Here is a 17,792-nt window from a genome sequence, read left to right as displayed (position 1 = left end):
CACGCTTCCGAAATGTTGAAGAAGTGCGAGAATGGGTGGACGAATGGATTGCTTCGAAACAAACATCGTTTTATCGAGATGGTATCGCCCAGTTGCCAGAAAGATGGCAAAAAGTTGTAGAAAGTGATGGAAAATACTTTCATTGAAATAATTTAAATAAATTTTTTACAATAAATGCTTTTTCTCAGTATTTTTTGGGCGGAAACTAAGTTAAGGTCCTAATAGAAATAGCAGTATAAATTAAAATATAGAAATAGTAAATTTGATAATCTACTTATTCTAGTATGTATATGTACGATGCAAGAAGCATTTAAGCAATTGCAATAATTTGTAGTAGAAAGTTCAACGCGCATAAGATTTTTAAACATGTATATATATATATATATATATAGAGTAATTTTATAATAGATATAATTTTATGTGGTCTCCAAGATTACAGGAACTTTGTTGTAATTTTACTATTATATTTTCTATTGTGTAAAAGTTTCAAGTAACAAGACGTACACCACTTTCGAAGGGAACAACTCATTTACTCGATTCTCGATTCACAAGTCTCCCACGCGTACGTACTCGCGACTGCAGCTGCGCTCAAGAGCTTCTCGTATTCCACGAGATCAGCTTGAGAATGCGTGGAAACTGCGAGCAAATATCGCACGCGACAACACGCGGTTCGCGGCATGCGAGCGACAGCTGCGGTTTCCGACGGCCGAACGTTGGAAATGAACGCGATGTTCCGATATCTCGTCGCGGCATTAAAGAGAGAGGAGATGGATCACGACGACCGATAATGATAATGGTTGATGATCTGATGACGCAGCATGCGACATGAACGTGCACAAGAGGTGCGAGGAGAGCGTGCCGAATCTATGCGGATGCGATCACACCGAAAGACGTGGTCGTATACACCTGCACATCACGTGTTCCGGTAGCAAGCTCAATATAGAAGGTACGTATCGACTTGCACTGATTTCATGCTCGCATATTTCCAGCACCTTTTATCTCTCGACTTTTCTACCCGTCGCATTTTCCGAATTTTCGGTGAAATATACCCCAAATATACAATCTCATATACTCAGCGAAATTCTCTTCTCTACACTGAGAGAAAGAATATTCAAGAAATAAGAAATATTTATTTCGTGGATACTAATAACTATTTACTTGTACCAATACATGTATTTTTACACAGAGAAAACGTTTTTTTCCAAATGAGAAAGTATATATTTTTCTGAAATCGTTGAATCTCATGAAAACAATTGTCCATTCTACTTAAATAAAATAATTTAAATGTGTTATCAGTAGCTACACCGAATAAATATTCTTCAGATTTTTTCTCTCAAATGGTTTCTTTCAAAATAAAAAAAAAAATATTTTAAGCACGATATTATTCCTTTTCTCTCCCATTTTCTCTTTTTCTTTCTAGAAGAGAAATACTCTGATAATATGGGATTACATGAAATAGCACTTTGCAATTGCAGTCCTTTTTTCGAATATTTCGGAATATTTTCCTTTTGGTTTTAGAACGATCCTATTGAGGACATAAGAAGTGTTCGTAGAGGATTATATTTTTTTACTATTTCCACCTTGCGAAATTACTTCAATCTTCATCGTACTGCTGCTACATTGACAATGTTATGTAATATTTGAACTAATAGAAAATGTTGCCGAATATATTGATTACACGATCGTATGATTTGCAATAGTATTTTGCAGCAATATACAGGCAGGTTAGAATTTATGTGCCAGTTGTATTTTCTCTATTCCGAGACGCGAAAAGGAGAGATTGCGGCAAGAAAATTGAAAATGCAAAATGCACGACTGCCCCTTGTAATAGCTTTCCACGGTTCTGCGAAGAGAAAAATCGAGAATTCAATGTTGTATCAAATTAAACGCACGCAAAAGTGGATATATATATATATATATCTATATATATATATATGTATTAAGTTGTGTTGCATAATTTCTGCTGTATTTTTGAATAAAATTAAAAAATTGATATAATTTTGAAGAATTTAGGTAATGAACAATATATTGACTATTATTATTTACAACTTGTAAAGGTAATATACAGCCAAACTAGCGGCACAGTTAAAACACAAATCTAATAATCTAATAATAATACTTTTGCGCGTCCAAGATAAGTGTACGAAATTATGCAATAACTTAATAGATAAGAAAATCTCATTTATGTCGACTTGTGTGTATCACAGTTTTACCCCGAACGGTGTAAAAATATTTCACACCGACCTTTTTCACGATTTTTCCGCTTCGGTAAAAATTAAAAAATCATCGTTAGTTACGACCTCGCGTTTCGATATTGCATTCAAATGTGAAGTACAGGGCGGGGCTTTTAATTCAGTTAATAGGCGGTTCGATCGCGTCGCGATAGAATTTCCGATTTAAATTTCGCCACAGTGAATGCGCCATGACGACGAAACGTTCTCGTACGCGAACCTTCGCAGCGTGTTTTTCACGGTGCAGTCATTCCGCGACTGGAAAAAGAAAACATTGCTGCTTTTTTCCCAGTGATATCGTAAACAGGATAATTAAGTATGTTTAATCCCGAATAATATACAAATGATCGAGCTTCAACGAATGCTTCGAGTGATCGTACGAGATAGTAGGAGAAAAAATATCTATAAATACGAAAAATAAATCTTAAAAAAACCTTAGCTTTTCGTGAACGCAATTGTTTATTCCATTAAAATCAAAGAATTTGGATTTAAGTGAATATATTATTATTCTCTATTCAACAACAACCAAATAAATATTTTTTAAAGATATTTTTCTCAGTGTAGTGAGAATCATAGAGTGAGATCATTACAATATCGCGATATTAATAGCTCGTTAAAGTATCCTTATCAGCTGAGCTCACGAATATTGCTTCCTCGTTAAAATTTAATTAGGATGCCTCCTTTTCTGGGCTCATGAAGATGCGCTTCGCCAAGATTTAATAAAACCGTCGTTATCGCGACGTTTCTGCGTCATCAAGATCGATAATTTCGGTTAAATAGCAGGAGAAATCGTGTTTCTTATTGATCGTTGCGTCTGTGGAACCGCACGTGAATTACCGGGGCCGGTGAGATCCGGTAAGTGCGAACGGGCGTTATTATCGGGCGGAGGCCATCGTAATAGCGTCTGAATGTCGTTACAACCCTGAGAGCGTAATTATCCGCAGCTGGTACTCGCGCGATATTCTCTAACTCTCCCTAAATTCGCCGCGACTTGAGTGCATTAAATTTTCTATAGCCCTCAAATCGGTTTACGAAGAGCGCGAGGGATCGGCCAACTCTCTCATCCTTTCTCTCAACCGCGCCCGGCTATCGCGTTTTGCGCGCGCTCCGTTTGAATCGTAATAATATTTGTCGCTTCGGTGAATATGGCTCGGTGTTACAAACACCTTAAAAGCGGATATTCGACTTGCTAATACTCGGTAACCAACGAGCGCCGGCGGCTTTCGGTAGGTTGCATTCGCGTTCCAAAGACAGGCGAGAGTGCGTTCAGAATTATACTGTATGTGTTCAGCTTCTCGTCGCGAGGAGCTATATTTTGTCAATTTGTACAATTATCGGACGAATGCTTCGAGTCTCGTTCAATGTACGTCTCCTTGAATTGGAAATGCAACCTTCAAATAAATTTCCATATCTGTGAATCGCGCGGGCTGTACACGGGAACAGCAACATTTGGCGGGAGCGAAGGTGTTATCATTCGCGAATGGAGGCGATTCGTAATCAATTTGTAAATTGTAAAATACCGCGACATCTCGGCCGCGTATCGCTGTACTTTCATTGGGGTGCGATAAACGCCGCGGCGAAATGGCGTGTCGGCTGCCACAGCACTCTTATCACCTGTCGATTATCTTGAAAATTAGCTTTCTTCTGTACCGTTCGCAACGTGCCAGCGGCAGGCAGGATATTAACGTCGTCGGTCGCCGAGGTTTAATTAAAATCAACGATAAAACGTACTTATCGCAGCCTTCTGCGCGCGGCAAACAAAGCTCGATTTTTCGCCCCTCAATTAATCCCCTCTTTTACCCATTCACTCCTCTATTAGCTGAAGTATTATTAATTATTATAAGACGTCGCACTCTCTCTCTCTCTCTCTCTCTCTCTCTCTCTCTCTCTCTCTTATCTGGGGCTAATTTTAACGACTAAGATTATGTAAATGAGACCGCCCGGCAATTTACGGGTAATCGATGTTTTCGGGAGTGGAAAGACAAATAATCGTAAAGGAATATCGATCGCGAAGAAGAAAGTCGTCGTACAAATCGTGCATCTAATTTGGTCGAGAAAGAAATATTTGGAAATTCAGTTGCGAGATATAAATTTTATTCACAGAAATAAACTTCGTATTTCACAAATAAATTTTCAATTGTTTATGATAAATTGTGTATGATAAATCATCTTATTATAGATTTCTGGATGTATAAACTTATAAAGTACTTAAATAGCAAATAACATTTACTTGGATGAAGCAAATAACATTTACATGGATGCAATATGTGGTTTTCTATGTGCATCTTTCGAGCTCGTTTGTAAGGCGCGCCTACCGTCAAATTGTCTCTTTATTCGCGTCAAAATACTCGTTTCACGGCTAAATACATGTTACGCGTCATCGTTTGCGAATTTCTCCTAAAAGACTTGAATCTGTTGGTTCGCAGTGCGGGAGGGAAGAAATCTCATTCCGATGGATCCGAACGGGCTGTCGGATCCTTACGTTAAGCTGAAGCTAATCCCGGACTCGGACAACGTGAAGAAGAAAACAAAGACAATCAAGTCGTGCTTAAATCCAGAATGGAATGAGACAATCATCTTGTAAGTAGTCGTCCTCCTTTTCGGTCCTCCTCACCGATCGGGAGAACCGTAAGTCCGCTCCGGACAATTAGATCTTTATTCCCGGGGAATTAAACTGTTCCGCGAACAAAGAAGCGTCGTTCGCGAGATGTTCCCTCGCTCGAGAATACTCTCCGGCTGTGTTATATCGTGTAATTCGAGACGGCAGACACGTTTCCGCTTATGTTTGCTCTACTGACGAACTACAACCTCGTCCAGGCGAATATCGATTCCGCTGGAACGTTCCCGAATCACGAAACGTCAGAACGTGTTGCGCGAGGGATTTCGGTAAACATCATCTGTTCCCTCGTGACTGAATCGCTTTAAATCTAAATTCGTGAGCTTGATTTCTCTCGTCAGTCTCATCTCGTCTCGATATCAATTACATCACTCACAAAAAGAAAAATGTTTTGCAGTCATAGTGAAAATTGTCCCATGAAAGTTTTATAAAAGTGAATGTGATAGACAAAAAAAAAAGACTAGCGACGAGAGACAAACGAATATATAATTCTCACACTCACGTAAATCTATTTGCAGATGTTGTTAAAATACTACTGTGTAAATTCTACGTATCCTTCTCCAATTTTTTAGCAGATACAAAAAACAGCGATAAATTTTAACTGTGACATTTAGAATTCTAACTAGATCAGTAATTTTTTTTTAGCAACACAATCGCAAAATTTGCTCTCTAGATGTGTTTCCTTTTTTTTTCTCTTAATAAGACAACTCCGTCTCTCGTACTCTGAATCTAAATCCATTAATAACGTGTGGAAAGGTCGTGCAAGTCGGAGGGGCGCATTTCGAGATTGAATTACCGATGATTGGAATTACTTACTTTCGTAAGATAAAGCAACGATTTGATTTCTTCTATTAGCGATCTCAAGTCCGAGGATAAAGATAGGCGGCTGTTGATCGAAGTATGGGATTGGGATCGGACGTCCAGGAACGATTTTATGGGTTCCCTGTCCTTCGGCATATCAGAGCTTATCAAAGCGCCCGCGAGTGGTTGGTTCAAGCTGCTCACCCAAGAGGAGGGAGAGTTCTACAATGTACCTGTTCCTGAGGAGGGCGTCGATCTCGCCGAGCTTAAAACCAAAATGCGGGTATTTATTTGTCCATCTGACGCGGCATCGCGACCCATGTGTCCCGTTAAAATATGAAAACAGACGAGCGTGTTATTTGTCGTGAAATCATCGGGAATTAACGGCCGGTTATTGTCAATAATTTATTTTATTATGATAAAAAAATAGTTATTAAAGTTATTAAAGTTGCTGGACATTATTTACGCGGTGCAGGAATTCAAAGCTCGCTTTAAATAACCGCGTTATATGCCGAATATCGTTCTATTCGAGAGAACAAATACTCGGGTCCGCGAATGTGATTTATATGTACGCGTGAACGTTTCACTAACTTTATGCAGAAAACTTCGGTGACGAAGAAGACACATACATCCCAGGATAAAGACGTGCCGCATAACATGGGCAAGAGCGATCTGATACGAGCCAGCGACTTCAACTTTCTGATGGTACTCGGCAAAGGTAGTTTCGGCAAGGTGAGTCCCGGCGATTGACGGGGAAAATAGCTGTGCGCGAATTCGGCCGTGTCCCGACGAGATCGATTAATTCAAGGTATTGCTGGCGGAGAGGAAAGGCACCGACGAACTGTACGCCATCAAGATCCTCAAGAAAGACATCATTATCCAGGACGACGATGTGGAATGCACGATGGTCGAGAAACGCGTGCTCGCGCTGTCGAGTAAGCCGCCTTTCCTGGTGCAACTACATTCTTGCTTCCAGACGATGGTACGAATACACACACACACACATATCGCAGTCTGAATTATGTAAATTTGAAAAGATCCGAACGATTTGATAAGACGAATTGGCTGAGTCGGATCAAGTATAGTATCGGTATTCGTTTCATATGCGATATAATGAAGAAAAGATTATTCAAACGTTCTTAATGTAGAATAAGCAGCTTGTTAAACGTTGGATGAAATTTTCGCAAAGGAAAGCGCGAAGGGCATGTAAGGGCTCTCTCGTACGCAAAACGATGTGAAACGCGATGAAAGATTAAGTGAACACTTGCTCGCCAAAGGCGGCTTACGGGATCCGCTTTCTGCTTTCCGCTTCAGGACCGTCTGTACTTCGTGATGGAATACGTGAACGGCGGCGATCTGATGTACCAAATACAGCAGTGTGGCAAATTTAAAGAGCCGGTGGCAGTGTGAGTATTTAGCGTCCGTGAACGTGCTCCGCTTTAACTTGCGGATCGATATCCTTAACTCTATTAAAGCGCTGTGAGACGACGTGGGAACGCGCCGGGACGAGAACTCTCGAGCGATTCACGTTGTCGAACTTTCTCAACACGTTCCGAATACGAAATGAAAACCGATCGTACCCGGGAGATGTGTCTCGAGGCGGACGTTTGCGCACGACGATGGCGACGGCGACGGCAGCTTCGTCCTCGTCGTCGCCGTCGTCGGTGACCTTAATTTTTACTCATTAACCTCGACTGTTTGCTCGCGCGTTCCCGGTTATTTTATTCCTTACGTACTCACCGATTCTTTCGCTTGAATGATCGCGCCGTCCGCGTTTGCAGATTCTACTCGTCCGAGATTGCGATCGGTTTATTCTACTTGCACGCGCGCGGAATCGTCTATCGCGACCTCAAGCTCGACAACGTTCTGCTGGATCAGGACGGCCACATCAAGATCGCGGATTTCGGTATGTGCAAGGAGGGCATCACCGGTGACAAGACCACCAAAACCTTCTGCGGCACGCCCGATTACATAGCGCCCGAGGTGAATACTTCACGTAGATCTTATATGTACCGCGCGTTCTCAATTGGTGGCGAGCAGTGAGCGCGTGACATCATTCCTCACGAGATCCGGAGTCGATTTTTCGAATCCATAGGAAGATCGTCGTTCCTTACGCATCGTTCGATACTTGCTTCGATATCGTAGTTGAGCTTAATATTCTGTTAAAGCCAACTTAGATGAGAAACGACAAATAGTGTTATTTATCTTCGCCTTTGAAACTTAGTACGCAGGAAGCCCTCCACTCGAAATGGCTTATTTCTCGAAACCTTTTAATATCTCGATGCTTCCGCTAAGAAAAATCAACTCTGAATGTCGCGAGGAGTAATCGGAATAACCAGGATGATTATGCCATCCAGCCAATCCTCGGTAGTTATCCGGTAAAATACCAGCAGAACTTTAAGATCAACTTATTTTTGAGAATCACGTTGCTCTTCGTGTTTGCGCAGATTATCTTATATCAGCCTTATGGCAAGTCCGTCGATTGGTGGGCTTACGGTGTGTTGCTGTACGAAATGTTAGTGGGTCAGCCACCGTTTGACGGCGAGGACGAGGATGAATTGTTCTCTGCGATCACGGACCACAATGTCAGTTATCCGAAGAGTCTGTCCAAAGAGGCCAAAGAAGTTTGTAAAGCGGTAAGCGCACATTTTGGTGTGTTTGTGATCATTTCTATTGTCGGTTTCCCAAAGACGAGTTCGCGTGTGTTGCAGTTCCTCACGAAGAATCCCAGCAAGAGACTAGGCTGCGGAATGCGCGGCGAAGACGACGTCCGAAGTCACGCGTTCTTTCGACGTATCGACTGGGAAAAGATAGAAAATCGCGAAGTACAGCCACCCTTCAAGCCAAAGATTGTAAGTATCTAGCCGATAGATGAATACCTCTTGTTCATTTCTCGGGAAGAGTATTACTACGTATACTTACTACTAAATACTAAGAGTATTTATTACGGTGATGGTTTGTCGTGCGTTTCAGCAACACCGTAAGGACGTCAGTAATTTCGACAAACAGTTCACCTCGGAAAAAACGGACCTGACTCCCACAGATAAGCTGTTTATGATGAACTTGGACCAGACGGAATTTATGGGCTTTTCGTTTCTCAATCCCGAGTTTGTGCAACATATTTAAGCGAATACTATCTCAGGTCCGTACCCACTCTCCACTTCATTCCTCGTCGTTCATCTTCCTCTTTATCGCTCTCTCATTCTCCTCTCTCGCTCTCTATCAGTTTCTTTTTCGTTTCTCTCTCTTTCTCTCATTCTTTCTGCCTCTCTCTCTCCCTCTCCCTCTCCCTCTCTCTCTCTCTCTCTCTCTCTCTCTCTCTCTCTCTCTGAGTCTCGCTCTAACATTCTCGTGAAAGTGGAGAAAGCGAGAACCTAAGACACTGTCATTTCCGAATCTTCTTAATAAGAGCGCGAGACTTTGATGTATTTGTAAGTAGTCGCGTGCGATAATCGCGTATGTACCATTGCGCTGTAAAGAAGAAAATTGAGGAAGAAAGTAGGTGCTGAAGATTCGTCGAACAAATCCGCGATAGCTGTCGCAAGAGAAAGATGAAGTCGACGGACGGAGAAATAGCGCGGGTAAAAATGTTGCGTTCCTGCATAGCAGAAAAGAAGAAAGAAAAAAAGAAGAAAATGCGACGCCATCGGCAGGAAAGAAAATTTCAAAATCAATGTCTTCGTTTTCTGCGTAATTACTATGCATTTACTTCAGTAGTCTCTACTGTCGCCTTCCAGAGTATATATAATATATATATTGGACGAATGAAAAAATGAATATATGATTATATATACATATACATACAGTCACTTTACGCGGTATATATTGCATATATATAATATATATATACATTATACATATTAAATTTATATCAATATTTCGTTAACGTTGCACTTCTCGTCGGTTTAATCTTCTTAAGTAGCGGATCTTTAGAGCCGGGTCCTTAGATTCTCCGGATTTACGACGGGTTAAGAATTTATTAGTGCTACGTCGAGGTCGACTGTCATATTGACAGACACACACCACACACACACACCACACACATACCACACACGTACGTACGTACGTGCGGTTACACGTACATTTATGCATTCACATTTACACTATCTAGTCTCACAAGACGATGTACGATATATTTTCCTTTCTCCCTTAACCGTTACGGAAGCACGAGTCTGAAATATCTTTTCTGATTTTTCTCCGTCGTCCTTCGATGAGAGCGCGGATATGGCTACAGAAATCATACCCGATAGACTCGTATATAATAGATCAGTAAGTAATGACGGAACGTTTTTCGCGAGACGCGCTGAGCCAATGTCGATGGAGGAAAGTGAAATCACCGCGCGTCGGACAATGTAGAAATGAGGCGGGTCGTATCAACACAATAGTTCCGCGGATACGCGGATGATAAAGTCGACAATATTAAAGCGGCGATGTACGTTGTAGTTTTACTCACCTTTTGCTGATGCGATATACGCCGCGCGCGATATTGAGTGCAATAACGTTTTACGCGGGACGAATATGCGAGAATACACACGACTAATATGTCTCAGACTTTCTGCGATCACACATGTGACACACAATGTACATATTATTTCTCATCGTATGCTCCTCTGAGACGAGATTTACGATCTTGCGTAATAATATATGTTGTTATATATAAATATAAATATAAATATATATATATATATATATATATATATATATATATATATATATATATATATATATTTATATATATATATATATCGTCACGCCTTACAAAAAAAAGAAGGCACTCGCGCGCAAGAGATCATTTTGCGTTCGCAGACAATCGAAAGGATCAAGAACACTGTCTTGATCCACTTAGCGCTCTCCTCACGTCCTATGTAGTTTCATTGGTGCGCCTCTTCTCGCCGAGTCTTCCTGCTTCGTCTCGTCGAGGAGGGTAGGATAGAATAGGATCGAAGGGATCTTAGCGAAACTTGGTATAAGCTAATATAAAAGGATAAATTAAAGGAGAAAGAGTACGAGAAGAGGCATACTCGAGATTTCATGCGATATATTTTTCTCGTCGATCCTGCGTTTCTTTCAGCGCGGTTACGGCGCGCGCACCGATCATCAATATATAGTAACGTTAATGATTATTAATTAATCAGCGCGCGTAATCTTTGTAGATGTAGTCGACAGGCTCGACGAGTTTGGCGACGAGCTTTCCCTTCGTTTTTGTACATCCGGTATTGGCAACTCGACGAGCGACTTCTTCGAGCTTATTCGCGCTAATTACAACAAATTGTACGATATCGCCGAGGAAAAGAAAAGTAACGATGAAGAGGCTTTCTTACGCGAGAACTTTGCTTTAAGGGTGCGGGGATAGGAGAGATCAAATGGTTATATTTTCTTTGTTTTCGAAGCTCTTCGTGGAGCATATCATTGAACGGAAAGACAGTCGCTGTTTATCGTCGAGTTGCGGTATATGTATAAAGATTCAAGGTCGAGCTCGTATCCTTTTTCTCGTCTCGCGTCTCTCTCTATTGTGTAAGCGAAATTCCGGAATTTTTGCCTCGCGACTGAGGCATCGTCGTAACTTTGTCATGGCGGAATCCGGAGCATTCTCGTTATATCCGCGTCATGGATAGAAACACGTTCTGAACACGACGAGTTCGATTGTATGTTTCTCTCTTTGAAAATGTTTAATTACAGTACCTATACACATATACACCGTATATGTATCACCGCGACGAAAGGATGCGGGTTCGCGGGCATTTCTTTGCGACTCGAAGATATCAGTTATTATTGAACGTGTTCCAATAATAAAGATTTAACGTAGCTCTCTCGCCCCTTTTTTTCAGCGGGCGATTCGATCTTGCTCTTCGATCGGGCGACTTCGCGCAGTCTCACCGCGTAATTACGAACACACATACAAACACATTGTCGTTCCAGCTACTCGGGCTCACCGGCGTAATTTTGGAAACTCGTGACTCACGTAGCCCGCGAGTATCGGCGGCAGAATTTCATTATTCCTTCTGCGGTAGCGCGATACGTTATTACGATTATTATGTACCGATCTGTTGTATTATATAATTGCGTCCTTACAAGGAGGTTCAAGTGTGACTCTAGTTTCACACTAATTAGCTCTCTATTTATCCTCCGTTCCGCATTCGTTCAACGGACATTATACACACGATTTCTTGCTTATTATCCTCGATATTATACTTTAAGTAACAATAAAAGAAAAGACGAAATCTCTGTATCTGTCAAAGTGTATATCATTCCACGCTCCGAAAATCCAAACAAACGTGTCTCTCATTTGCGACAGGCACCACGACACGGATACTAAATTTGCGCTTTGTGTTAAACGCGGACCTTGAATATCTCTGCAGGGGGCTGCGCGATCTGCGCCCAAAATCTATTTTTGTACTAAAAAGAGAAATGAAACTCGAGAGGGGAAGGCTGTGTCGCTTCTCCCTTCTTTTCCTATGCGTCTAGTAAAGGTCTCTCGTTCGTCACGATCGTGGCAGTTCTCGTAGCGCTCTTTAGTCTGTACACGATCTAGACGTTTGTAAAAAGACACCGAGTAGCTGATAAGTCTCCGATGCATACGAAAATTCGTGGGAAAGAGAGAGTGCGTTATCCACGGCAAATTTCTAGAAGCGCGATTTTGTGAAGGATTTTCTTTCGTTCCGATTTTAGCCGCCCGTCAAATTACTCTTGTTTATTTGCGGCTGATTGATTGTCAATGACATATTTCTACACGTTGGTGAGATTCGAAAGATAATCCGTTATTTATGAAAATTTAATTCTAAACAGTATATTCTCCCGAAATCCTTACTTTTTTCAAAATTAAGTTTGAATTGTTCTTTACTTCAGACGTTCTCCGTTAATGACATTATATTCTGTTGCAATAGACGCACGACTCACGCAAACATGAAATAAGAAACGCAAGTTTCTTACGTGAAGAAACGCAGATACTGTTTAGAATTAATCACAGAAGGCGTGATATGCTCGTGAGAGATCGAAACACATTCTTAGCAATCTACTTTTGTTCCTGCGTGACTGATCAATGGTTGGTCTAGTCAGATGAATGATGAAAAAAGCGACAAAGTCTTAATGACAAATGTCAAATAAGTTTACAATGGATTTTACAACATTTGTGCTTGTTTTATTTCTCTTAACAGAGATGTGGCTATTATCTCCTCTCGATACAACCGCGATCTCTATTCTCGATCTGTCCATCTTTCTTCCTTTCTTTTCCTCATTTTTCCTTTGATGTTCTCTCTTTCTCTCTCTCTCTCTCTCTCTCTCTCTCTCTCTCTCTCTCTCTCTCTCTCTCAATCTTTTCTAGTCTTGTTCTAGATGTTACACTTTGACCTTTTTGGAAGATAAGGGGTAGAGTACATTTTTATTGACACGATTTCGGGGACCGATATAGCGAGTGCGCGCGCGCTCGTCTGTCTCAGTTCTGAACGGGAAAATCGGAAAAATCTGCGCATCAAATAAGAAATGAATTCTCAAACGAAGGAAAGTAGAAACAAGACGTTGGGAGCAGGGCGACATATTTTTCTATCAGAATCGCGAACTGGGACAATGTTCGTGTACGTAACGCATTCGTAGCGACAGTACATTCTTTTCATTTCATCAAATATAATAAAGTATAGTGAAAAGTTGTTACGTTTTATCTATGTGAAATTATTTGAGGATTAATTTTTTTTTCGCATAACGCACCTCTTGATCTTAAAACATTTACATTTATTTTTCCGTAGAAAGAATTTAAGAAATGCGTTGTGATGAGCGCATTCGGATTGTGATCGTTTGCGAAATTTGTCGAGATGGATATCAGTTGCTAAATATTGTCGCTCTTTATTAATTGCAAATGCTACAAATGCGTGCGTATCGCGCGCGTAATCGCGGAATGTAGTTGAGCGGTTGACTAGCGCGTTAATTAGCTTTTAAGTTAAATAAAAGGAGTAGCAAGCAAAAATGTGAAAATGAAAAAAAGATAACGAGGAAGAAGGTAGGAGATAGAGACATAGAATGTATAGACAAAGATAATACCAATCGCGTAGCTCTATTCATCCTCCCATGCTGTAATTAAAAATCTGTCGTTCTCTTAATTACATGCCCTTATAATACACACGTATTTACACGTACACGCATATTTTTAAGATGTTTTTGTGCATTTATAATGTCGTAATAAAAGTTCCGAATCGTGTCATAAGAAGCTTTGTTTAAAGCCCCTTTAAACGCCTTTACGTGCAAACGATTTTTCTCCCATCGTGTACTTATTTCAAGAGAATTAATGTTTAAAGAAAATATTTTTTGTGCAATACTCTATAAGATTATTAGTAGATTTAAATTTCGTATTTTATGACGCTCTTAATTCGAAAGTTTTAAGTTGGCATTTTTAATACGACTCCACTAATAAAACTTTGAAAAATAATCTATCGTTGCAGTAATCGATCATTACAGTAATCAGTCGTTACAATAACCAACATATCAGAAATCGATACATATTATAGTGTATATTATCGTTGAATCTAAATTGTCTAGAGAATATGGGAATAAAAATTGCATTTCTAAAGGAGATCTTAACAGTTTTACATAAATTTAGGCTTCGGGCTTAGTGAAAAAAAAGTGTCGCTAACAGTTCAGCGAACTACCAGCAATCAAATCATCAAGCATTGACTCGTTCGATGTCACTGACATGATACAAATTATCGCGGAAAATCATGCATGAAATTTTCCATACAGTACGTTTTACGCGCTTGAAAATCCAAAGCCAACTAAAAGGAAGCTGGCGGGCGCTTAGCTCGCGCTATCTGTAGGCAGCGAATAGGCAACCGGTAGCCCTAACTTAATTACTTTTTTCGAATTTTCCCGGCCTCTTCATAAACATATTTTTGCAAGTAAATCACATAGATGATGTTTACACGTGTGTGATATACCTAAACTCTCTTTCATAAATAATCGCATTTTTTATTGCTTGTCACATATTAAGTTATTCTATTTTACGCACATATAACGTGTGTGTTATATAAATTTATAATCAATATTGATTTTTCAAAAAAGCTTTATTTTAAACTACGTCGTGTTACTATGCAAAGGGCTTTAGCGCCGACAATAATTGTTACATATTATTTTAAAAAATCATAAGATTCGACAAAGTTTATACTTTAGAAAAGATTGCAAAAATTCAAGCCAGCTGTAATAGCGAGAGACCGATAGCTCAATTAGAATCATTTTCGCATGACCATTTTTCCCCTTAAACACCGACACTCTTTCGTTAAAGACGATTTATAACAGAGGACATTATAATTGGGCATTCTCATAAATTTACGTTTCTCAAGAATAATATTCACATGTTGTCTCTTACCAAATAATGAAGCAGATGTTACCGTGATGAAAGGACATTATAGTCATCGCATTCCGCGCCAACCTGGAGGAAGCACAAGAAGATGCTTTAAAAAATGGGCAGCTTTGTGAGTGACGAAAATATAAAGACACAAATCGCGAGATATAAGAGCAGTCATGTACTATTCGAGAATCCGTCAGCAATCACACGATAATGCTAACTCGTCTGATACGCGATGTAATTGATACGAACCGAATTAGCACGTTAAAACGCGCGCAACCACTCGAAGCCCTTATAGAAATATCATACTAAGAATCATTGATAATTATTTATTATTCAGTATCTTTAATACTGAAAATAAGTAATTATCAATGATTCTTAGTATGATATTTCTATAAGGGAGGAACGATGTGTTTGCCGCACTCCACGGCTCGACGCAACTAAATGTAATTGAGTTACGGCAGAGAAGCATGAGAGCGGTCATTAGAACTGATTTCAATGACCAGAGCTAGGCGCATTTTCGAGACGCCATCCAACAAAGTGCGCCTTTACATTTGTTAGGCGCATTTTCGAGGTGGTAACGATAAAATGCGCCTAGTTCATGTGCCGTTGTATTTCCATACAATGATAGTAAGTCAGAAAAGGACAGACGTCCAATCGCTCTATTCTTGTCTTATCATTGATAGTGGCCGCTCTCAGCTTTTCTCTGATTAGAGTGACCGGTTGACTAGCCGTGACTTACAGATGGCGCGAGCTGAGTAATCGCCATCTTCCATTTCGTCGTTGTCAAGCCGTCGAGCATGTAGAAGACACGGCTCGTTCGAAAGATTTTATGAGTGTTTTTACACGGTCACACGGATCGTGTCAATGACATCGTGAATTAAGCGAGTTAGTGCTATCGTGTGATTGCTGACGGATTCTCGAGTCATAGCGGTTGCGGTTATATCTTGTGATTTGTATCTTTGCATTTTTTACTACTCATAGAAGGACTCATTTTTCGAAGAACTTTGTTGTGTTTTCTAAAGGACTGATTCAGTGTAAATCGACTATGACGGAACTAGTGTCCTGTCATCATGGTAATCTCCACTCCTTTGTTCATTAAATTATCGGTCGGCTTAAATTTACGCGATATTTTTTAACAGAATATTAATTTTGACAAATCTCATGGCTTTTATATGATACATTATAATTAATATCAGGTGCCCAACCTGTTGTATAGTAAAGAGGCCGTTTAGAAATTTGCTAAAACATGTTTCTAAAGGGTCCCGGTAAATTCAAAAAGAGTAATTGAGTTAAGGCTTCCGGTTGACTATCCGCGACCTACAGATAGCGTGAGCTGAGCGCACACCATCTGTAGGTCGCGGATAGTCAACCGGTAGCCGTAAAGGGACGTCTACATTGGAAGTAAGCAGTAAGAAATAGGAAGTAAGAATAAGAAATTGACCAATCATAATTGATTATTCTTCTCACATTCGACTGTGGTTGGTCAATTTCTTACTCTTACTTTCTACTTCTTGCTATTTACTTCCAATGTAGACGTCCCTTAACTCAATTACATTCAGTTGCGTCGAGCCGTGGAGTGCGGCAAACACATCGTTCCTTCGAATAGTTTCGCGCGTTTTAACATGTTAATTCGGTTTGTATCAATTACATCGCGTATGGGACGAGTTAGTATTATCGTGTGATTGCTGATAGATTCTCGAATAGTACTTGATTGCTCTTATATCTCGTGATTTGTGTCTCTATGTTTTCGTCACTCGCACAGCCGCCCATTTTTCAAAGAATCTTCTCGTGCTTTCTCCAGGATTGGATTCGAGGAATGCGATGACTATAATATCCCGTCATCACGGCTTTATTGTTCGGTAAGTAACAACATGAATATTATCCTCGAGAAGCGTAAATTTATGAGAATGCTCAATTACAATGTTCTCTGTTACAAATTGTCTTTAACGAAATAGTGCCGATGTTTAAGAGAAAAGGAAAAATAGCGCGCTCGGTCATGCGAAAATAATTCTAATTGAGCTATCGGTCTCTCGCTATTACGGCTGGCTTGAGTTTTTGCAATCTTTTCCAATAAAATATAAATTTTATCGAATCTTGTGATTTTTTAAAATAATACGTAATAATGAATGTCGGCGTTAAAGCCTGTTGCATAGTCATAGTCATAAAAAACAGCTTTTTTGAAAAATCGATATGGATTATAAATTTGTATAATATAACAAACACGTAAAATAGAATAACTTGATATATGATAAGCAATAAGGAATGCGATTATTTATGAAAGAGAGTTTAGGTATATCACACACGTGTAAACATCGTTTATCCGTGTGGTTTATCTGCAAAAATATGTTTATAAAGAGGCCGAGAAAATTCGAAAGAAGTAATCGAGTTAGGGCCACCGGTTGACAATCCGCGTCCTACAGATGGCGCGCGTCCGCCACCTTCCTTTCAATCGTCGTCGAGCTGTCGAGCGCGCCAAATACACCGCTCCTTCGAGAGATTTCGCGAATCTTACGTGTTAATTATAGTTGTGTCAATTACATCGCGTATCAAAACGGGTTAGTGTTATTGTATGATTGCTGACAGATTCTCGAATGGCTCGCGATCGCGGTTATATTTTGTGATTTATGTCTGTATTTTCACCAGCTGCAGAAGCACTCATTTTTCAAAAAGTCTTCTCGTGTTTTTTTCAGAACTGGTTCGGAATGCGACAATTACAGTGTCTTGTCATCACGGTAACTTTTGCTTCATTGTTTGGTAAGTGACAACATGAATATTATTGATGATTATGGGAGAAGAAAGAATTTCACACAAG

At 40.1% G+C, this 17,792-nt stretch overlaps 1 protein-coding gene across 2 annotated transcripts in view; it reads left to right on the top strand.

The window, feature by feature from the left end:
• Positions 1 to 13,623, top strand: part of LOC116852695 (protein kinase C, brain isozyme) — an 82,352-nt gene extending 68,729 nt beyond the window's left edge. For both annotated transcript variants that reach the window (XM_032833303.1, XM_032833293.1), the window contains exons 5-14: positions 818 to 946; positions 4,658 to 4,811; positions 5,704 to 5,932; positions 6,250 to 6,381; positions 6,458 to 6,631; positions 6,964 to 7,055; positions 7,431 to 7,632; positions 8,097 to 8,285; positions 8,361 to 8,501; positions 8,623 to 13,623. In XM_032833303.1, coding sequence (XP_032689194.1) covers positions 818 to 946; positions 4,658 to 4,811; positions 5,704 to 5,932; positions 6,250 to 6,381; positions 6,458 to 6,631; positions 6,964 to 7,055; positions 7,431 to 7,632; positions 8,097 to 8,285; positions 8,361 to 8,501; positions 8,623 to 8,775 — 1,595 coding nt within the window. In that variant the 3' untranslated portion in view covers positions 8,776 to 13,623. The remainder of the gene's footprint in view (positions 1 to 817; positions 947 to 4,657; positions 4,812 to 5,703; positions 5,933 to 6,249; positions 6,382 to 6,457; positions 6,632 to 6,963; positions 7,056 to 7,430; positions 7,633 to 8,096; positions 8,286 to 8,360; positions 8,502 to 8,622) is intronic.
• Positions 13,624 to 17,792: the final 4,169 nt, after the last annotated feature.

The sequence above is a fragment of the Odontomachus brunneus genome, unplaced genomic scaffold (genome assembly GCF_010583005.1).
Source record: "Odontomachus brunneus isolate Ranch 3 - 2012 unplaced genomic scaffold, Obru_v1 Obru_scaffold_006, whole genome shotgun sequence".
NCBI classification, from domain to species: Eukaryota; Metazoa; Arthropoda; class Insecta; order Hymenoptera; family Formicidae; genus Odontomachus; species Odontomachus brunneus.
This window is presented reverse-complemented; position numbering and strand designations above follow the sequence as displayed.